Source organism: Electrona antarctica (genome assembly GCF_951216825.1).
Source record: "Electrona antarctica genome assembly, chromosome: 5".
Classification (NCBI taxonomy): Eukaryota; Metazoa; Chordata; class Actinopteri; order Myctophiformes; family Myctophidae; genus Electrona; species Electrona antarctica.
In genome coordinates, this window is record NC_136810.1 from 48,802,998 (window position 1) to 48,827,354 (window position 24,357).

General features: G+C 42.9%; 1 protein-coding gene across 2 annotated transcripts in view; it reads left to right on the top strand.

Moving 5' to 3' along the window:
- Nucleotides 1-2,284: 2,284 nt before the first annotated feature.
- The window catches only part of mical2b (microtubule associated monooxygenase, calponin and LIM domain containing 2b), a 75,558-nt gene continuing 53,485 nt past the window's right edge, over nt 2,285-24,357 (top strand). The window contains exons 1-2 of one of the 2 annotated variants that reach the window (XM_079501663.1): nt 2,285-2,502; nt 17,249-17,605. In XM_079501663.1, the coding sequence (XP_079357789.1) occupies nt 17,342-17,605 (264 nt within the window). In that variant the 5' untranslated portion in view covers nt 2,285-2,502; nt 17,249-17,341. The remainder of the gene's footprint in view (nt 2,503-17,248; nt 17,606-24,357) is intronic. The other variant, XM_079501664.1, reaches the window with a different exon arrangement.

Below are 24,357 nucleotides of genomic sequence, written 5' to 3' on the forward strand. Positions count from 1 at the left end.
TGCAAAATACAGCAGGGCTTTCCTTTCAACATTTCCTAATCGTGAACAATTCTTCCTGATATTTTGGTGAATCCTCTACACTTTAGACCAGTTGTTCTCAACATGGGGACCTCCAGGGGTCCTTGAAGATGTTGAAAAATAGGAGCTCACAACAACACGCTCACAATGTGTTTCAATGTGACCGTTGTGAGCTTAGATACTGCTATTTTCAAAATGATCTTAAAATGTGAAAAAGTTTGAATATTTGTATTAAATATTTTAACAACACAAATCTTGTATGGGGTCCCTGGCTCCAAATATTTTCAGATGGGGGCTGTGGCCAAAATATAAACATTTTGGGGTCCTTGACATGAAAATGTTTGAACACTGTTCTAGATCCACTTGGCCGGCATATTAGTACAATGTTTTACAGTCAAACTAGCTCTGGTCCATAGCCTTACTGCTCTTGCTGCCGTTCGGCAATAGAGCTATGGACCAGAGCTACAGTCAAACTAGGCTACTGCTTATAAAATCTTATAGTAGGCTATTGTATTTCATATTTTGTCATTGTAATTATGCTGAAAAGGTTTTTCTATATTAAAACATTTCTAAATCTGAAAAAGGGTCATTCATTCTCTTTCCTGATTTCATGCAAATTATGTTGTCTTGGTCATGAGTTGTTTTGTTTTTTTTGTAAAGTAGGGCTGCTAGGGTATCACATTTCATTATCCACACATTCAAATCTTGAATACTAGACACATGCCACACTTGGCTACAACATCTTGTTTCTTGGGCATGATAAGTGGTGAAAAGTAGATTTCAATTTTGAGGTAGCCACCAATTTTAGTTTTGAGTATTTCCATTTTTTATAGCTACTTTATAGTTTATATACTACAACTACAACCTTAACTTATATTATACATTATAGGTGGTGGATGATGATGGTCATGGAAGGGGAACCTTCTGAAAGCTTCATGGGCAAAGATAATCAACCTCAAAATCTAAAAGAAAACAGTCAAAATGACCTCTCAGACATGCTAGTGTTAAAGAACTTTAGTGTTAAAGAACCCTTTTTGAAAAAAAAAAAGTTAATGATGTTTAGAATCTTTATGTGTGTAATACTGTATGTGGTTTTAGATATTTTAGATTTTAGCAGTGAGCCCAGTGTCTCTGATGGGGATGACCTTTTACGCAGACCCTGGTAGTCGATGGTCACTGAGGGGGCGCTTGTTTTACAGGCGACCGGATTAAGGTTGGTGAGGGGTCCGTTAAAACGACCGGATTAAGGTTGGTGAGGGGTCCGTTAAAACGTGTCCCATCAGTGCCCATCGAAACCGAGGCTCTGCGTAAAAGGTAGTCCCGTCTCTGATGTCATGGACACTGGGCTCACATACTTCCTGGACTACAATTCCCATAATGCTTTGGTGCACTGCTCCTCCTTGTGGATAGGGGGAGGGCTGTCTTACTGAGACAAGTAAAACAGCCCTCTGGAAGTAAGTGAGCCCAGTGTCCATGACATCAGAGACACTGGGCTCACTGCTAAAATATAAAATATCTAAAACCACATATTACACACATAAAGACCCCCAGGAAAGTGTTCTAAATCTTCTAAACGTCATTAACATACATTTTTCTGCAAAAGGGCGAAGTGTCCCTTTAAGCTACTCTACTTAATTGCTCTATGCACGGTATGCAGCACCTGAAATCCAGTCAGGCTAGAAGGCTCATCTCATGATGTAAACACTGGTGTGTGTGTGTGTGTGTGTGTGTGTGTGTGTGTGTGTGTGTGGACAAAGGATACACTTTCACTCATATCAGTCAGTACGCAATTGAGCAGCATAATGGCTCATTATTAATTATATCCCTGGCTAATCTGTTATTGGCCTTGTGTCCAAACTGAATTTAATTATAGAAAGGTGTCCCTTTAAGATACCCAGCATATTGGCATTAAAATCAGCACCTCTAACTAACAGCTCCATCATTAAAGTAATGGACACCATTAATCGTTTAACAATTACAATCAGCAGAGCAGACTATATGAAATGTACAATTCTTCTTTCTAATGAATAGCCTGCAGTCATACATTTAATAGTGTAACTTAAGTGTAAGTGCCATTTTGATGCCAATGCTTTTATGCTTTAATTGCAGTAGCACTACTTTTACTTAAAAGTCTGAGTAGGCCTACTACTTCAAGTTCTTCCACCGCTGGACATGACTCGGATACTTCTTGTGGGTCGGACTGGAGGGGAGACATGAACTGCTGACAGCGCGTCCACCACATTCGTCACGTTATAAATTTACACTCTTATCGCTCGGGTTCCCATTGGACGTCATTATAGCCTGCGCTCAGGAGGCACCGCCTTTCGCCCGGTGCTGCCTGCCGTCTAGTTTAGTTTAGTTTTTACTGAGTGTGTAGGGGAGGCTACTGCTGACTGGCCAGCACGGAGTAGACGCTGCATTTAACGTGAGAAGAACAAGACAATACAATAACAGAGACATATCACAGCGTGGATTGGATTGTCGGTAGGTACCTGCAGTTACTGTGGATTTAATAGCTGTCTCAGAGGAAAGTTCCGTTTGGACTCGTTCAGGCAACTTTTGGTGCCACAGCTGTCATGTGAGTTCTTTTAATTGGCACTTAAAGGTCCAAGTGGCTGACAGCCGCCGTTTGTCTTCCTCTAGCTTCTAACGTGAGTACATTGAACGCTTCGTTATGAAATGCAATTTTGACCATGCTCATAAATATGACACTTGTTTAGACAATGACTGACTGACTGTAGGCTACTTAAAAGTGCTACTGAATTATTTGTTCGTGCGTAATGTTATTGATACCGGCGTCGGGCTCAGTGCGGTGTTTGGTTCCATCCAAGTATGTTCTGATGATGATGGTGTTGGCGACCAGGTCCAAGGCTACAGCTGCCACATAGGCAGTTAAAGGAAAAAGTTGGTCCAACTTAACCACACTGGTTGTGTGCTGTATAGGCTACGTTCAAGCACAAGTCATTACAAACATGGGAATACAAGAAAGAAGGTGTAGGACAGGACAGGTACTTCTTGTAAAAGTGTCCTGACCCGAACTGAAGAAGTGTGAGGTTGGATATTAAACACAAGTTATTTAATAATTGTATTGGGTAGGCCTACAGTATGTGTTTATCAGGAAATTTGGCTTATTTATTTTTTATATCACTTGCACAGACTACGAGACTAGTCCTGGAATAACATTTATATTCTAGGACTGTGCAAGTGAGGGTCGTGTGTCTACTTATTAATTGCTCTATGCATGGTATGCAGCACCTGAAATCCAGTCAGGCGAGAAGGCTCATCTCATGATGGTGTGTGTGTGTGTGTGTGTGGAGACAAAGGATACACTTTCACTCAGTCAGTACGCAATTGAGCAGCTATAATGGCTCATTATTAATTATATCGCTGGCTAATCTGTTATTGGCCTTGTGTCCAAACTGAACTTTCAACTTCATTAGACAGCCGGCTGAGGCACTACCCCCATTCTTCCACCTCAGTCAGTCGGCTGTCAGAAGCGGCTCCTGTGCTTGTTTGTCTCAGCTGTCAGACTGCCATTGATTGCTATTGGCATAATGCAGGAAGCCTACAGTATACTGTATGGAAAGCACTTTCATTCATGACTGTCTGTCTGAGGTTTGAGTTTGTAGCTCAGTCAGGTGTTCACTACATGGGCTGAGGATTTGCTTAATGCAAATCCATGTGAAATAGTGAGTTTAACCGGTATAACTTGTTTGTTTACAAAATGCACACCTTTTTCAGGCTACTAGATATTAGGCCTAATGAATGTACTTATGACTCATTTGTTTAACAAAATCTTATTACAAAACGATTGTCTCATTCAGCTTTGCTTTTGTTGGATCCAGAGTAGTATAAAAGAGAGTAATGACACTCCCGTTGACTCTCATTGTAACAATGGAATGCGGAAGTGCTCATTCTATCTCAATGGAATAGTTCCAGCCATAGGAGCAATGTTTGGAACTAACGCCCGTCGCCCATAGGCACCCGCTTTGCAGCGAGATCAAAGCGTGTCACCACTCTCTTACTACATTACTCTGGTTGGATCTAAAATAGTCTTCCATTTATTTTATATTATGATTTTATTGATTTTATTCAGAAAGAGGGAAACCATCAGTGAATACACTGATACATGGGGGGGGGGGGGGGGGGGGGACTACTACAGAATAACTGTACATTGGTTCTTTCCGGCTTTTGTTGTCTGTCTGATTAAATGGGATAGAGCGACAATCAATTGGTGTCGGATTGAGGATTTATCGTTGTGTTAATCTGTATGTATCTCATTGTATTTCTATTATTCTATCTATTATTGTAGAAATTAATATGTGCCTGTGCCCTATCCTCATGAAATCAGCCGGTTAGTGTCACTCGTCAAGTTGCTCTGCCATTCACCGATAATGACACAGACAGCATTCTCAATTGTAGCTTTGACAGATACCTTTTTGTTTTGAACCGAACTGAAGATCATAACAATAACATGGGAATTATCTTTGGTGTTGATTTATTTTCCTTTTAAGGCCCATTTCATGTTGACCTTTCTTAATCTATCCCATGGTGTCCATGGGGCAAAATTAAATGCCCTTACGTACAAGCTGCGAGTTCCTGGAATAAGTGAATGACTTATAAGGGGTTGGCCCTGCATATCACCCCGGGGAGAGGGAAGCAGGATGACAAAAATACACCAGGGAGCTGTGTGTCACACTCACAGTCATGGAACAACCAGATGGACTGCTGTCAGACTTGAGCACCAGTAGCCTATGGCAATGATAGCCTGCATGCCTACATTAGTGTTTTTCAAACACTAGATTGATCTTTAGGATTTTATTTGACACTCGGGTATTGTACAAGCAGTGAAACCGATTAGCCAGCTCTTCAAAATAAGGGTTCAAAGGGGGTAAAACCTTGGCAATGCGCAATAAACATATTAATCCCGGCGGCAAGCCATTTAAAAAAAGAACTCACTAATTTTGGCAAGCTGATTACAATCATGCCACCAGACACTTTTATCATGGTGCGATTAAATTATCCACGCTTGCTATAGTGTTACAGCCACACATGACTATACTTTTAATATATAAAATAATAAGCTGGGAACTGTTTCTTACCAGAGGTATAACTTACAATATTGCATTCTTCATTAGCTAATAATCTGCATATAGAGAAGCATTTGTTAAAAATGGACAGACACCAATGTTTCCTGCCTAAACTTAATTGTCAATATACTCCTGCCTACTACTATTATGCATTCATCTTAAAATAGCTAACTTTCACTGCACAGTGTCTAGTGTCACAGGGTAAGAAATCCGACCTCAAAACATATTCCTCGAGTGGTGTTAATTCTGTGAGGATTAGTGGTTTCATTTCAGCAGGGCCCAAATACACCACCCATTCTCTGTAATTATGGATGTAAAAAGCGACCTTTGGCATTTGGTTCTTCCTACAGTACCCGAAAGCTTCCCGATACTGACACCCCATACTTCCTCCATGCCCAGCATACACCCCATCTTCCATGCATCTAATTCTAGATGCAAGAAAACATGGAATGCTGCATGGTTCAATCTAAGCTACTGTGCTCAAGTCTGACTCTCTAACCTAACCCATCGCTCAGAGGAGAGCCTGATAGCTGGAGTCCACCTTTGACCAGTGCACTTTGAGCTATTAGACTTTATGTATGGAGAGAACCACTTGAAGTGAAGTGGTCCTTTTAAGGTCGTTGACTCGTTAGTAGACTGACCGAGCGGCAGGAAAATTGCCGAAAAACACGTTTACTGTACAGAGCTAAACTTTAAGTGAACTTTCCACTTTAATTGCTTTTATTGCTTATAGGAAGTATGCACATTTCTTCACGTCTGAGTGACCTTTTGTACCCAAGGATTGCAGGATCCACCCACTCTTTGATATACCCCTTTGTTAGTAAACAAAGTGTTGTTAAAAATGTAAAGCTCCATCCATATTCCGATCAATCATAGTTTGTAAATCAATTCAAGGTAACCAATTTGTGTTCCTGTTCCTGTTGTCTGCTTTTTTGTTTAATCACTTTCAATTTCACTTGCTATGGTCATAATTATGTTGCTGGATAGTTATCCACATGGCAGCAGTACTGATGGAATTAATTTACAGCCATGGGTTTAATATTTGGACCATCGTGGGAAATATACTGTTGCTAGTTAGAATAGGTCTCTCTTACGTTTTGTAACGGCCTGCCCTGTGGTTATGGTGGTGACTATAAAGTACTGTTCACACTGTCCTCCTGAATATCACATGTGGCTTATTTACCCTCAGTGGATGGCCTGATCTTTTATCACAAACCGTTTTATGTCGTCGAGGTTCATTTAATATGTTGATCATGTAACTCACAAATTCATCACCATTTCAACAAATGTAACGTGGCTCTTTTGGGATTGGCTGTTATGAATATGTGAATATTTGTTATCGGCTAGTTGAGAAATGTTTTGTTTTATGATGATCTGTGCACTCCTGTTTTTTCCATTCCATATTACTAGATTGGCTGCGACTATTTGTTGCTTCTGTGATTGAATTTGGCCTGTTTTCCATGCATTTGCATCTTCTTGCCTGATCTGAGGATTGGACTGTGGTGCCCTAATATTTCCATGTAATAGAACTACTGTAGGGTGGAGATGCAAATCTTTGTTTCCTCCTTCTGACTTATTTGTTCTTACGTATCGTATCGTATACCTAATTCATGCTCCGTTGTATGACTGCCGGGCATCTGGTTAGGATGCCTCTCGAGCGTCTCCCTAGGGAGGTCCTCGATGCACGCCCCACTGGGAGACCCCGAGGGAGACCAAGGCGCAGATGGAGGGATTACATTGACTCACTGGCTTTAAGATCACGCCTCAGGATCCGCAATGAGGAAGTTACTAATGTTGCTCTGGAGAGGGGAGTCTAGGGCTCTCTGGTGGAACTGTTGCCCCCACGACCGACTACCGATAAGCGGTTGAGAAGATGAATGGATGGATGTATAACTGTCACGTGCTGAAAACAGCAGATCTTTTTATTATTTTTTGTATCCTTTATTTACCCAGGGTAGTAGCTGAGCACAAGTGCTCATTTTCAGCAACGCCCTGCACATAGAAACACACACACACAGACACACATTAAAACCTGGGAGCTGACAAGTACAACTTCAGCGGTGTTGGGTGAGTGATGACAATCACTTCCCCACCCAGATTTTTCCTGCCCGTCTGGGGAATCGAACCGGCAACAAGGGCGCAACTCTAACCCTTAGGCCACCGCTGCCCCACAAAAGCTCTACAAGCTCATGTTCTATCGCTCAGTGTTGAAAGAGCCCTTTTCTGTATCACATCCAACAAGGGAAAGGTATCAAGAACAGCCAGCAAGCAAATTAGTGCTGTGGAAACCAACACTGGGCATCGATCAAGATGAACTTATGTGGATGTACTCAAGAAAGACGCAGGAGCACAAAGTACCAACGAACTAGCCAGATGTAGCAGATGAGAACCGGGATGACTGGAAGTGAAGATGGAGGACTCGTCTGAGGACGACCTAGACAGAGAGGGGGGGAGAGAGAGAGAGCGAGAAAGGTACCCAGCATGGACAAAAGATGTTCAGTGGCCAAAGAAAACGCATAACAGCACTGCGAGACACACACGTAGCTGTAAGACCTGGGCGTGAAAGCTTCTAGTCTATTTACAATACCTCCCTGCTCTTCTTGTTTTAGATCACATGGTCTGTTAGGACCACTACTGGTTGACAAAAGTGGCAATGCATGAAACTCAAATAGAAATAAGGTGTGTTCTTAAACATGCTCTCCATTATAGCTCAACAATAAAAGCAAAGCATTCAGTTTGTGTGTGATGTGTGTACATGTGTTGGAGGTGAGATCAGAGGTGTTGGTGTGACCTAGTTCAGATAATCCATGTGTCTATTAATTGCTTTGCAACTAACCCCTGCCTCATAATGGTGTTATCTAATACACCTGTAGGGCTGTAGAGTAGACAGAAGTTACATCACAAAGAAGTGACTCACTACCAGTCATGGTGAGTTTCCCTACCATTGTCATAAAAGTGTCATGATGTAATCCCTCGGGTACTTTAGGCTACAATAAGGATCTGAACTTTGCTCTTGGTGTGTGCAGTGTTCTCTCATTCACTCACTTATAAGGATCTCTACAGAGCCTGACGTTGCCAGATTTGTGGGTACGAGACAAGTCCTAGGCCACCAATAATTACTGATGTTTTCTCTTTACCAATATTTAGAAGGGGAAAATACACACACACACACACACACACACACACACACACACACACACCCCTCTGACCTCTCCCTGTTTATGTAAAAATCTAACGCCAGGGCTCCACCGGGCGCGTCAGCGTCGCGTCTCCGTCACCGTCAGGGAATGTTCCCTTTTGAATCAATGAAGGGTGGCTCCACTGCCCGCATTGCGTTGCGTGACTGCATTACAATTGCCCCGGTTCGTTTTTTGACGCATGCGACGGAGACGCAACGGGTCCGGTGGAGCCCCCATATAAGATCATATTATAACCTCAGTTCTGTTGCGCAGAATATAATGATTTACCAGCTGGAATGCATCTTTTGAAAGGCAGCCATCAACAACCATCTGTTGCCTCGCCTGTGAGTTTTACATTAATAAGGTAAAACTCACATTTTGTTGTGCTGCAGCGGAATAGTAAATACTATCATACTGTTGGCTGTGGATGGCTTAATATGCCGTCATCAACTCACAATTCAAGGCCAAAAACGTCATTACCGTACTAGATCTCTGGCTCAATATCTGTCATATGGTGTCATTTGGTAGTCAGAGGTCAATTATTGATTAAAGTACAATACATACTCCTTCCGACGTTCAAACTTTTCTTCGGAAAAATCTACGGCATTCCAAGCTTCGGAAAGGTAGTCTCAGAGCTTTTCCTCAGAACCCGTGCACCTCCTGAACTCTCCGAACTATATCCAGAAGGTTTTCCGACAATGGAAGGAATGTATAGGCCTTAATATGTCGTAAATAACTACATTCATTCATTGTAGCAGGATGAGATGGATTGCATTTGAAAGCTCTTCTCAAGCCATTTCACTGACCTATTAAGTACACTTGCTTTGCTGTATGCCAGTAATCTCAACCTGTGGTACGCGTAACACCGCCGGTACGCAACAACCCCTCTGGTGGTAAAAAGAGGGGCTAGCGCCCCTAAAAAAAGGGGGACTTTACACACTGTTTTAATAAAGAACTCGTCAAACAAACTGTCATAGCGTCCCGTGCTGGATGCAATGACGCATGCTACTATACTGCTATGTTGTGAACTTGTGAACAAATTCAGCACTTATTATGTGGGACAATCGAGCATTCATATTATACCTAGAGCCACGAATGCGCCAGTGGGACTGTATGTCTGCTTGACTGCTTCTCTCCAGCGTGGCTCAGGCTGTTTTTTTTTTGTGTGGCTTTCGCCTTTATTTTATATATTTTATGGAGGGACAGACAGTAGGCTGACAGGAAATGGGGAGAGAGATGGGGGGGGAAGACATGCAGTAAAGGCCGTCGGGATCGGGAGTCGAACCCGCGACACACTGCCAGACTGGATTACCAGCCAAGGTGCCTGGACCACTGAGCCATGGCCCAGGCCAGGCTGCGTCTTTCTAGTCTATAGGCAGCGAGGAGCCGGAGCGAGTCCCCCCCCCCACTCCTCCTCCGCTGTGTATTTATAGTTTGTCAAACGCCCGTGTTGCGCTGCGCATTGCGCTAAACTGCGTGGCCCTGGGTAAATTGTTTTCGGTGAAACCCCTTCGGTGCTATATAAAGAACGAGGAGTCTCTGGAAAATATCAACTTTTTGTGTGTTCATTCAACGTGTACAGAAAATGCAGACTGCAGTGCAACAGTAGAACAACAACAAACTTTATTCTTCTCTCCTCTATCCCTCTCTCTTCTCCTGCTCTCACTCCCAGAGGAACAGAGTTAGACAGAGGAACTTTCAGTCTGACAAGCATAGTTCAGACCTTTTCCCCCACAAAATGATTCAGATTCAGGATTTTCTCTTTTTTTTACTTGTGTTTTTCCATATACATCATCAACATACATGAATATAACTATGATTATATAGCCATATCAAACACTGCAATTTCACAAAAAAACTTTTATTAGGACTCATGAGACTCATTCAAATGACCACCAGTGAGTCCCTGGACTCACTACATTGAAAACATATTTACATCGTCCGTCCGTCCGTCCGTCCGTCCGTCCGTCTGTCCGTCTCATGTAGTATTTTACTACACGGTGGTCTCACTCCAAGGGAATAACGGTTAAATTCTTTGGCTGATGAGTAGCTTTGTCCATCCTGCTGGTCTTGTGCTGGTCTGATTTAGAGCATAGATGTTGTCTCACTAGATAAGCCTCCGGAAAAGCAGTTAATTTGTGTCAGGGTGGCTCTCTTGTGTGATTTTTAGGGGCAATTCTGGGGGCATTTATTTTTAAATACAACCAACTTACACAAACTGCACTAATATTGTTAAGTCTTGGAATTTGATTATAGTGGGTAAAGCCTAATTTATATTTTGCCATACGACTGCATTGCCAAAGGTGAATAATATAGGCCTATAAATATGTTTTGCAGTACAACCACTGCGATAATATTGCATTAGACTTCATTTCAAATTATTTAATGCAATTTTCTTTTAATTATTGATGGGCACCAACACAATGTCAAAGTCTACAGCAGAGTATTGGTAGTCCACCGCAATGATTAACACCAATGAATGAGTGACACAGAAATCAAACCATCCGACTCGATTGACTGAAAAACAAAAGGCCAGATGTAGAATAGATTTGCTTTTCATTAGGGAAGTAAGGGTAACATTGTCGGGGCGGCTGTGGCTCAGGAGGTAGAGCAGGTCGTCCAATGATCCCTGGGTCGGCGGTTCGAATCCCGGCTCCTCCTGTCCACATGTCGAAGTGTCCTTGGGCAAGACACTGAACCCTACATTGCCTCCAATGAGTCGGTCGGTGTAAGCTTGCCACCATTGGTGTGTGAATGTGGGAAGTGAGGACGCTGGCGTCGACTGTTTGCCGCTTCACCTCCCAATGTGTGAATGAATGAACCATTGTAAAGCGCTTTGAGCACTTGGAAAAGCGCTATAAAAATGCAATTCATTATTATTATTAACATAGAAATTAATTCAAACACATGGCATTAACCACTTAGCCTTATACTTCATCATATGACAATGGTGAATATAGCTGATCTACAAGCTCGAAAATGTTGAAATTCTTTGGAATTCTGAAAATTGTTTTGAATTTCTTTTATGTATTCACAAGCCCAAAATAACAGGATGACTGTGGTTAAAGCACAGAACACTTAATTAGCCGAGGATATGTCTATTTAGGTTTGGACCTAAAACAGGTCGCTCACAAGATAGAAAACAAGTAGTGTTTAACCTCCCCTTCTGATAAGAATGAGAGACATGGGACTAGAAACAGTTTAAGATGACCTACATTCTGTTGTCGTTAGTCTTCAAAGGCTGATGTATTTTAGACTGTTGAGTAAACACGGAGGACGTTACAAATGATTCATGGGAGGAAGTGGGAATTGCTTTTCTGGGTAAATATCAACATATTGCAGTGCATGTTTAGTTCAGTGCAATTTATTAATGGAAAATCTGGCTTGATCATGTTTTGAGACTCATAATTTACGAATTATGTAATTAGTTGGCAGGGCTTCCCCAAGGGCTCTCCATCATCTCTATGTGAGCATAAAAGGGACACATAATGCAGACAAACACTAGCACTACTGTACATGGATCTCCATATATGGATATGAGGGTATAAAGAAATATTGATAAAATCGCAAACACTAATTCTACTTCATCCAATAGGATAGGGGGAACCCAATACAGGGTTAGGGTTAAACAAATGAAATTGGAAGTGATGACACACAGAAATATGCAGAAGATTGGAACAGGAACAATATAACATTGAAGATTTAAATACATGGATTCTCTCTCCTGATTGGCTGCAATTGGCAACCCACCTGAAAAAGTATTTTCTGTTTATTTGAGAGTTGGAGAGAAGGGGAGACCCCCTGTTACTGAACAAACACTCTTAGCAATGATTACTATCACAAATGATAGGGCTTTAACATAAAAATCACACTTGTGTGAAGTGAGCGGTGCCTTTTATGTATGATGATGATAACGTCATCATACATCAGCCAATCAAACTCATGGATTCCGTGTTCATACAGACGGACATACACACAAAGCTGTGCATAGGAGCGCCGCTCAAAAACAAAATCATCATGTCTAGTAGACAATAGACATGAAAAATCACACCCGTGTGAAGTGAGGGGCGCTCTTATCATACTTACAACATCGAAGAGGGAATTATTTTAAGTGTAACCTCTATTAATCTAATTTTAATATATTAAAGTCTAACTCCTGTTGCTATGATTAGGTGATGTAATGGTGATGTAAAACAAACACGGACAAAACAAACATTAAATTCTCTTTATTGTCAATGGCATTTAATGTTCGTGTTAGGGACCAGATGACATAAATTTCCCTTCATTGTCTGGTGTTTTTGAGTGGTGCAAACCACTCCAATAACCAGCTTTGTCTGTATCTATGTGTCTATGTATGTGTGTACCAGGTGAGCATGGTTGCTATGGTTAGTGTGTGACGTCACTGCACCACTCAGTTCACACGGGTGTGATTTTTAATGTTTGTTTAACTAAAAACAAACATTAAACCTGTGTATATAGGAGGGGCTAGCGCCCCTCAAACATATGGTGATAAGAAATGGGAGGTAGATTTGAGGTGAGTGTAAACAAGAGAAGACCTTTCAGTGTCTTGACCCAGTGACACTGAACTCCTGTTGTATCTGTCGGCTGCATAACACCGTTGTCATTCCTGCACCTTCAGGCTACTGGTGACCTCATTGCATACATATATCAGTATCACTAAAAGTCCCCTTTAACTTCCCAATATGACTTGTTGGACTTATTTAATTTGGTAATCTGTATGGTAGAGTCCCTTGGTCATGCCTCTCAAAAGGACACATTTGGACTGGCCTGGCGTTCTGTAAAATGTAGAATTCAGATCTCCCTAATTCTAGGTTTTGGATGTCTTTTCGGTTCTGGAATGTTGGCTAGGTTCTGTTCCTCTGACCACAGCTGATGTGGCTTGCTTTTGGGAATGATGATAACTGACTTCTTCGTCTGACAGACACAAGACGGTGCAGATAGATCCTGGGAATATACTCTCTGATCAGATTTTCGGTGGAGTTTCTTCCTTGGCCTACTGGGAGGGTGTGAGTGTGTGTATGCAAAGTTTCACACCGATCGGCTCACCGGTGCCTTAGATTAGCTGCTCACAGACACACACACGTCACACACTGACACACACACACAAACAAAAACATAATCTCTACCTCCTAGCCGTTCTGGCCTGGCGGACATTTAAAATTGGTTTCATGCCTAGCATTTGCTTCCTGCTCAGCTGAGAGCTTGCCTTGGAAAACCAGACAGATGTGAAATGAGATAAGCCTACCTACCATGGCAGCCTATCTCTCCATCTTTCTCTTTTGAACGCACGCGCGGTCGCACGCACCCACACTAGAGAGATGCCAAGTCAACCACAACTTCCTGAACCATAGCTCCCACAATGCACTCTCCTGGATGTCGAGGTTATATATAGCTCAAAAGAAGGCTCTGAACTTTCCCATAACGTTCAAGCTCGCTCTCTGGTCTGTGCACACACATTTTACAACTAAAACCCTTGAGTATTTGAGCATGACTCTGTGTGATTTCAAGAGTCTCTGCATGGTCAAGTCATGCAGATAGTTTATTTTTCCCTTGACCGGTCATTTGGTCTCATAGTATTATTATGGGGGGTCAGCAAAATCCACACGCGAACACTGACAAGTAGAATTGCTCGCAAGCAAATTAGGTCAGATTCACTTCAATATATTTGTTTAGCCTATAGTTCTCATGGCTTCAAGAATATGCGCTGGGTCCAAAAGGCGGGATTATCTATTCTAGGACTTTGTCATGTTCAATTTGTTTCTTTTTTTTTTAATGTTTTTTTTGCAGCTTTCGCCTTTATTTTATATTTTTTATAGAGGGACAGACAGTAGGCTGACAGGAAATGGGGAGAGAGATGGGGGAGTGACATGCAGTAAAGGCCATCGGGAGTCGAACCCGCGGCACACTGCCAGACTCAGGCTACTGGCCAGGGGGGGGGAGGATAAAGAATGTTTGTGTCTGTCTGACTTCCCTATGAGCTTGCAATCTGTACAGTACAGACAACAATGCATCTTGTTCCTCTGCAAATCAGATGTTTTTTGGTGCTGGTTTCCTCATAACAACCATATGGCCTATAATGTACAGTGGGTAAGAGTTTATGACGTAAAAAATGGCTTTGTAATGGCAGATTTTGACACTTGCTGTAAATATAGCCGAAAATATAGCCGATCTACAAGCTCACGACGCGATCTCTAGTCCCTCCCTAACATTTTAGTCTTTTATTTGTTGACTGAATTGTCGATATATTTAGTCATGATAGCTTCATTTTTGTTTCGTTTTCATCAGTGAAAAAGGTAGTCGTCATAGTTTTAGTCGACGAAATCAACACTAGTGGTGGCGGGTAAGAGGGACGACCGCGACATATTGAACTCTGTGGTTACAGTGTGCGTTTAACTTGTTATTGTGTGTTACTTAAAGCATAATGCATGTAATGTTCACCCCGTGACCACTCTCCTAATCCTATCAGTGGATCAATGGAGCTAGGTACTGTATGGTATGCACTATAGTCTAGCACACTGGTTCTCAAAGTGAGGTTCAGGGACCCCCAGAGGTCCTTGGAAGAGACACCAGGGGGTCCCCATAAAAATGAGGAACAGTTTGTTATAAGGTGGCTTAAAGGACCACTTCACCACTTTTCAACTTCTCTTCCTATAATTGGTCCTAACTAATGTTCATGATAAAATACCACCATTTCTTCCTACTCAGTCTGTGTCTCATAGGAAGGCTGTGGGCAGTTCAGAAACCCGTCCACCAGTGACATCATCGATGGTGAATCCAAGCTAATAGAAACGGCAGGCTTTCTTTTCCTGAAAAGTTGCAATGCAAAAGTTGAAGCCATCGTTCTCACGATAATACAAATCTAAATATATTTTAAAACAAATCTTGTTTAAAAAAAACAATCTGCCTAATGATGATGTCACTGGTGGACGGGTGTCCGAACTGCCCAAAGCCCTCCTATGAGACACAGACTGAGTAGGAAAAAATGGTGGTGTTTTATCATGAACATTAGTGAGGACCAATTATATGAAGAGATGTTGAAAAGTGGTGAAGTGGTCCTTTAAGTGTGTTAAAACCAAAATATTTTGTATTGTATTTTGCAAGCCAGTACGACCGGTGACGTCATCCGAACGCGTCGCCTATCACACTGTCCGATGGAAACCCAAACTTATTTAAAACGCAAATTAAACAATGAAAACATAACTCGTGTCACTCATTCATGGGGGAAAGTGGAGGGAAAGTGTTAAACAGTTGCAACACCAATTTCATCTGATCCGAAGGGAGAACTCATTTATCAGTTTCATTCTTTTTTCATCACTTGTATACTGCTGGAGTTCTCTTTGCTTGAAAATGTATTTTGTATTTAATACTAAAGAGCTGCAGAGACAGGGAGACCCCTGTTACACACCATGGCAATGATTACCATAAGAATATAGTGCTATTTCACTGCTTGATTCAGTATTTAGATATTTCATATTCATTTTAACTGCCCCGCCCCCTTCCTCCAAACCCATTGTAACTTCAACCTCCATTCTAGCCATGTTAGATTAATCAAAAACACCGTCCTTTTTCATGGGGTGTTCACATAAGCCTGAATAGATGATGAAATTACCAAACTTATTTTTTTTAAGTGAAATATCCCTTAATACATAACTTACACACACACACAGTTAAATATCACTTTAATCCCCATTTAATTTCTTTGGCTTTTCAAAAATGTCTGTACATTCCAAACATTTTGGGATTGACATATCTGCTCTTATGGGTGTCCCTGGCTGGCACAAAATCATTTCAAATGGCGTCCGTGAACAAATACATAATTTGGAGGTCCTTGATTATATGAAGAATTTGTTTGAGAACCACTGGTCTAGCTAATAGCTGGACGTGAGCACGCACGTTTGTCCTGAAGTACCACCTATAGAATGTTGAACATGTTGCTCTGGCTTTGTAGGGCAAGAAGTTGACCCCCAGGTTTATTTCTAGTTCAACCTACTGGCATTCCTTACTTTTGGAATGTGATCTCCCCTTGATATGATTTCAAACTTTTCCACAACATTGCACAAGTATGTTGAAGTGGCACCGAGTGTGATGTGACTTAGTTACTACCGTCTACCGTACCTCCCACCAAGAACCAATATCATGAATGTTGTAATATGTTGGGTTCTGACAGTCCCATGTTTGCAAATTAGAAGTAGAACAGAACACGTAGTGGCCTGAGTAGTGTGAGATTGGCCATTTTTGGAAGGAAAGAAACGGAAGGAAAATAAAAAAGGTTTGCCTATATAATGACATGCCCAAATGGTTATGCCAGGGTGAATGAAAGTGGTTAATGAATGTATGGTTACAGACAAGAATGAGAATACCAGCACTCACAGAGTAGTCCTTTAAGGCACTTTATTGTTTCAGCTTTACATGGGAAGGTATGCTGCAAGCAGCAACACAAGGAACGCGTTTCGGCCAGGGGCCTTCGTCAGCGTTGTAATTTTGTAAATGCTGTAAACAAAGTGGCGTGTCACATTTATACAGGTGCGACATCCTCCCCTGTCCGGGTAGATACACACCACAACCAGCTAAACCCCTTCAGTATTAAGTATATAAGCTGCAAGCAGGAACACAACAAAAGTGCAAACACAATTAATTTACATATTCAGAAAATAAATGATTAACAAAACAGAAAAGAAGACATGCATTCTAGCTAGGAGGTGTGTGTCACATCACAGCCACCATGGGTTGAGATGCACTGAGCGCCAATATAAAATCTGATTAATAATCTGCAAAGAAAAAATATGAGGTGGAGAAAATATGTATAACTAAACTTAAGGTGAAATGTGAACGCTTGGGGGTGACACATTTGCCATAACCCCCTCATACCCCAAATGACGCCCCTGCTATCTAGCGAACGTTCTTCCTAAATGTTTGTATTTGCCGTCATTTCTTTTTCAGATGGCCATGGCAGCACACGGCAGATAAAGCTCACCTAGGGAGCAGGAGAGGAAACCAAGCGAGGGTCTCCTCCTGGGTCTGACCTCGGTGAACATGGGCGAGACGGAGGATGAGCGCACGGCACAGGCCAGCCAGCTGTTTGAGAACTTTGTCAAGGCATCCACGTGCAAAGGGTCACTCCAGGCGTTCGGCATCCTCTGCAGACACCTGGACCTGGACCCTCTGAACTACAGCGACTTCTACTCGTCCTTGAAGGCTTCCGTCAGTTCCTGGAAGGTCAAGGCTCTGTGGACCAAGCTAGACAAGAGGGCCTCGCACAAAGAGTACAACAACGCTAGAGTGTGCCAGGGTACCAGGGTGAGTGAGACACTGCTTTCTGATTATTATTATTTTTTGATTGGCTGTATTCTCTCTCTCTCTTTAGGAAATGTTCAGGTTGTGATTGATTGATTGATTGATTGAAACCTTTATTTATTCTCGAAAGAGCAATTGAGGTTCTCCCTCATTTTCAATGCTGACGAGATTACATACAGTATATGAAACAATTTATGACATGCAGGTATAAAACACAAAACAAATCTTCTTGTAAGGCATAGAGACATATTGTACTAACAGTGAGACAAAACATAAGTTAAAAACAGTTACATATTGAGGTAGGGAGGTTCAAAAGCAGGTTATTAAATTGTCCGTAAGATATTGGGGTATTCATTCAATGTTTGCTTAATTTTCAATGTTTTGGTTGTACTGACACTAATGGTGAGCAGAGCAGGTTTGGCCACCAGCCAGGCTGACCATATAAGAAAATGAGAGGAGGCAGAGGCAGAGAGACTCTTTAGCCACGGTGTGGCATTTTACTTGGCTTTTGTTGTACTGTGTGGTAGTGGTACACACGGTGTGTGGTTGTAAATGGTGGTTGTGGTGTCAAGACGTGGAAAGCGAGGAGGCAGCAGGTAGCACGTTGGGAAAAGATCTGGGCTTAAAGGGAGTGCAGGCCTACTTATGATAGCCTCCAACACCTATGCGTGGCCAATGAGCAGAGGCTCGATTGGGTGTCGGTCAGAGTCCTGCACGGGTTTGCTTATTGTTTAATAAGGCAGAATTAGGCTGTAATAATACTGACATAAAAACATTCACAGAAATGTAGTGCAAAAATAGAATGGAATGCCTGGGGTGTTGCCGTGTTTTATGTCAGTCAGTTTCAATTAAATCTGCACCCTGCTCACATGGATAAGTGACTGCCTGCTGAATGAATGCTGCTATAATGTGTTTGCCTTTGTGGATGGAGCTATTCATGGTTTATTCCTTCAAATACCTGAACCTGTTCCATTGTTATTGGATTATTGCTGTAATTATTTCCACTTCCACGTAGTTAGTGTGGCAACTACAGTTGCTTTTATAAAGGCAACGAGCTAACAGTGCAATGTAAAGCCTACAGGATGCAGTAAAGAGTAGCTAGATTAAGTAATTAATTGATGTCCGGTGAAACTTTGTGCCAAGTCAGTAGTTAAACATAGTGATACCCTCATAGGAATAGTCTACTACAGAGACGGACTGTTTACACACGCGCGTGCGCACACGAGCACACTCTTCTGATTTCGCCTTTATAGTTGCAATTTGTCTAGATTCTGCTAAGCTTGCTGCTTAGCACCCATTTAGGCCTGACCTCAAAATTTAAAAAAAATCTTCTAAAATTTTCTGAAATAAATATTTTCACGATTTTTCAAAAATAGCAGACCTACAAGCTCGTAGCGCGCCACCAAGCTTGTAGATCTGCTATTTTTCAATAGCTAAATTATAACATAATGTTTAAAACACCAAAAGGGGTTCCCGCCCAAAATGGGTTAAAATATATTTTAAAATATATGTTCATGAACAGAAAGCACAAACGTATGACAGCTTCCTGTGTACAACTTTTGCGAAGCAGGGTTACAGACTCTGGTATTTGAAGATTGTGGAAGAGTTGACTGGCGTTGTTAAGAAACTTAACAACGTATTCATCGGACGGATCACTCTTTCTTATTGTTCATGTCAGAAAACCCAGCGTGTTCATCTCGTTATCTGAGAATCGGAAAAGAAGTACTTTTTTTATGGCACGTGTTCAATGCTGAACTTTATTCAATAATGTTGTATTCTTGATGGACTGCATAGTACTGTGACTGGTTGTGCTGAGATGTTCTGTTGGCAGAAGTCCATGTACGGTAGCCAACATGCTTAGCATAGCGTTGGTATGAACTCATATCTCCTAAAGGAAAAGATAAGACTTCCTGAGGGGAAGGAGGCCAGTGACTTATAGGCTACAGTAGAGACGAAATGACAGAAGGGCTTGATGGACTTTTTCCCCAAAACAACCACTAAACGGTTATTCTAAACATTCAGCTAATGGAAAAAGGACATTTTGAGAAGGATGCCCGTTATGTAGGTTTGTGTAGTCCGTGTCTCTATTTTTGTTATTTTTGCCTGCCGCACTATAGATATGCAAGTAAGATTGACTGTACTTATGCCACATGCCTGTGGTAATTGTTTCGCAAGTATGTTCCTTAAAATTGAGAAGAATAGCAAGCAGGCCTTGATGTTCTATAATCAGGGTGGGTCTGCTAAAGGGACATTCCACACAAACCCTTGAGCTTTCCTCATTCCATACTGATGGCAATGGCATCCATTTTCTTACGGTCGTCATTGCTTTCTCTCGCTTCCATGTTCATACAGTATGTTGACGAAGCAAGCTTCTGCAGTAGTCAAATGTAGGAATATCTATGTACTGGCAATGCATATGGTTATGTAACATGTTGTTTATTTTTACAAGGATAGAACGTATACAGTGTAGTCGGTCACATATACTGCACATTTTCCAGTGTAAAATGGGTATATTTGGGACCAACGGTAGCCATTTGGCCCATGGTCAGGAACCTATCTCCTGTATATTTTAGTGTGTGGCGCCTGGACATGATGCTAGTACTGCAGGGACTTACCCCGAGTCCAACCCTTGATGCTGAGTGCCAAGCAGGGAAGAATTGGGTATCATCATAGTCTTTGGCATGACTCAGCCAAGGATTGAACCCTAACCTCCCAATCTCTCTTCACGTCACCTTGCGGGGCTTGTAGATAGGCTATTTTCACTACTTCTTAAAAAATAAAATAATAAAATAAATAAAATCACACCCGTGTGAAGTGAGTGGTGCTACTCCGTGTGGGGGTGGGAGGCTGGAAGCACCAGACCCACAGGAACACACCCAGGGTGCCGGCCCGATTCCGGCGAGCCGCCCCGCGTCCGAAACGGTTGAGAAATGACAGTTACCGTGTGGGGGTCCCTCTACTGTACCCTCTACTGTACTGTACTGTACTGTCACTGTACTGACCCACAGGAACGCACCCAGGGTGCCGGCCCGATTCCGGCGAGCCGCCCCACGTCCGAAACGGTTGAGAAATGACAGTTACCATGTGGGGGTCCCTCTACTGTACTGTACTGTACTGTACTGTACTGTACTGTACTGTCACTGTACTGTACTGGCACACCCGAAATCACCATATATACATACAGTTAATATGTGCGTGTGTGTGTGTGTGTGTGTGTGTGTTAGGTTGCGCACAGGTGGTGGACAAACAACCATGCTGTTTTCGTGCTCAGACGCACCCAGCCACCCAGCCACCCACCCACACACATAGCTCCGTAAGGGAGTGGTTGCACCACTCAAAAAATAAACTTGCTGCTCACCCTCCTCCACCCCAGCTACCACCTGTCGTTTTGGATCTGCTGTTCGGTACTGGGGATTCAGAGTCCCTATGGTTGGGACTGACCTCATGCTTCCTTCTATACATGAGGAGTCCAAGCTGGTTCTTTTCATCTGACAGGGGAGAGTTTCCCCTGCCAGTTTGGGAAACAGTGGTGTAGGCTATATTAGGCCTACTTCTTTGTGAGAGCAATGTATGATGATTCTTTATTACATTCTTTATGTAACTATATTACCTTCTTTTTTTTTGTGGCTTTCACCTTTTATTTTATATTTCTTTATGGAGGGACAGACAGTAGGCTGACAGGAAATGGGGAGAGAGATGGGGGGATGACATGCAGTAAAGGCCGTCTGGATCGGGAGTCGAACCCGCGGAACACTGCCAGACTGGATTACCAGCCAAGGTGCCTGGATCGCTGAGCCACGGCCCAGGCCATATATTACATTCTTTATGTAAATATTTTAACGAAGATCTTTGAAACAGTGATTCACTGTGCTTCATAGCTGTTTAGAGCAGGCACTAGATCATACAGCAGGTCTTGTTTCTCAGGTGTCAGAGTGCAACAGAAGTAGAACATTCCTGCACATAAGCGTTTTGACGGAGTTCCAAGTTTTAAACTTTTGATCTGATTTGGCTCGTTTTCAGCTTTTTGCATTTCTGTTCCTCAGACAGAAGAGCAAGTGAAAAGTCACTGGGCTGTACTAATGGTTATTTGGTAATGATGGTATTCTCAGTGTGATGCTGACTACAGTGAACAGCTGTTTAGCACAGTCCAACATTCTAAGCCGGGGCTCCACCGGGCGCGTCAGCGTCGCGTCTCCGTCACCGCCAGGGAACGTTCCCTTTTTAATCAATGAAGGGTGGCTCCACTGCCTACGATGTGTTGCGTTGCGTGACTGCTTTAAAATTGCCCCGGTTCGTTTTTTGACGCACGCACTCACGCACGCACGCACGCACGCACGCGGTGGAGCCCCGCCGTTAGTAGCCCAAGTGTTTGTTTTTATTACACCTTTTGTTTGTTTGTTGGAAGCCAAACACACTAATGTACGGTGTGTATATATATATATATATATAACATTGCATCTCCCTGTGGCCTGTCAGTCAGATTTGTCCCGCCAGCCACAGTTTCATGATGAACTGAACTGTATATTACTACTAAACAAATGAGCTCTCATTGTGTGCGGTATATACCTGTAGTCCTGTACACTATGCACTGAGCCCTCAACTTTGCTCACACACACAGTGTCTAAAGGGGAATGCCACTCATTTTCAACATTTTACTATGTCAATATACCTACCGGCTTAGAGGTCTGAAAAAAATCAGTAACATTATGAAGTACATCTTTGTGATGTCACTGAGATGTACTTCATAATGTTACTGATTTTGTTGTTCTTCAAACCTCCAGTTCTCGGCAACACAGAAAGGGGGGACTTTTTTATTATTTCCACCTACTCCACCTACTCTGAGCTATATTAATGACATAGTCAAATGTTGAAAATGAGTGGTATTCCCCTTTTATGCTTCTTTTTCCCCCCAAAATTTTTGTCCCACGATTTTTGCAACCCATTGTATCACCCAGTGTCAATTATCTAATGTAATCCTGGGCGCTACACTTCCTCTGCCAACCTGGGGAGGGCAGCGGACTGACCTCATGCTTCCTTCTATGCATGAGGAGTCCAAGCTGCTTCTTTTCACCTGACAGGGGGAGTTTCCCCGTTCAGACGTAGCGCGTGGAAGGAACACGTTCTTCTGACCAGTTCCTTTCCCCTCCATCAGGCGCCCCGGCTAGCCAGGGGGAGGTAGTTTAGAGACCAGGATTACTGCATGGTTTTTGCGAGGGTACCTACCCTAGGGGACACGGGGAGAACATGCAAACTCCACATAGAAAGGCCCTTTCGCCAACCCCGCCTCGGGTATGGGCACTGATGACGCGGAGGAGAGAACACGGCCCCAGCGCCTACAGCGTCCCCAACGGGAATCGAACCCAGGACCTTCTAGCTGTGAGGCGACAGCACTACCGACTGTGCCCCCTTCTCAATGTTCTTAATGCTTAATGTATGCTTTGATGTACAATAGCTAGCACAAAAGAACAGATACGTAGTAAGCCTGTCACACAAACCTATGGGAAATGCAAAACATGCAAACATGTCGCAACCCTACATAGATTTGAGAGATTTTGTGTAGAGGGGGAAAAGGGAAGTGCCTAGTATAGACCCCTGGGGGACTCCACGAAGTAGATGGGTTTAAGTGGTTAAAAAGGATTTCATGGCGTTTCAGGCGTTTGCTGTGTAGGCCCTGTGTATGTTATTAATGCTGTGATGGTAATTTAACAACTTAAACCCCATATAGTTGGGGGTTAAGTGGTTAAGTGGTTTATCCACTTAAACCCTTAGTTGACCCGACCGGGGTCTCTGGCATCGCAGTTCAACCTGTTGTTGTGAGCATGTAGCTCCGCTATGGACAAATCCATGGAGCAGTGCCCTGTAGGCCAGGTGTAGGCAATCAGTGCTGTTGTGTGAAGCTGCACTTAACCGCATCTGTGCCAAACGTAGATCTCGTGAAAAGCTATTAAGGTCACCTGGGCTTCCGCGGCTAGCATCCACAGGCCTCTCATTTTAGAAACGGCGTACATAACATGATAATCCGTGGTACACGCGCACAGGGTTATTAGTCTTATGCTTAGAATGGCATAAAATGCCATCTTTTTAGCCTATTAATACGTACGTTAATCCACGCCACGCTGATCACCATCGCTGATCACCATCGCTGATCACAGAGCTTGTCCACTCCCTTCCCTTCCCTATACACAACATAGCCAGGACTAATCGCTTCCGGGGAGGGCGGAAGTCTCCTATGCTTATGTCGCTGATTTGTCTGGCACTGGTACTGGTTCTGGCCTGGAGGGCTGCCTGGCTCTTATTGTGTTTTAATGGTACAATGCAGAGTATGGCCGCCCAGCATAGATATACAAAAAAATTAGATGCCTCATTGGCTGCTGCAGCGGAAGTGTGCAGGAAGAGTGCTGAAGGCACCCTGCGTCGCTGCCCAAGTGACGTCACTCATGAAACTCCTCCATGTTTCTCGCTGCCACTAAAGTGACTACTGGCCAAGCACAGCGCGTCTTTTCCGGGACTTATGTTACGCTCGCTTCCACTATACTTCGCAAGGACTCTCGGGGAAATGTTGTCCCCTCTTGAGAACACTGCACGCCCCAGAGCCGGAAGAGGCCTTTACACAGTATGTCTATGGCGCCCAGGGCACCCCTCCATGGATTTGTGTATACTCTCCAAATATTCACCCCAGAATAGGGCTGCTAGAGTGTTTATTATCAGGGGTAGAGTGGCCGGAGGTTCCCAGTTCAATCCCAGGCTCCTCCAGA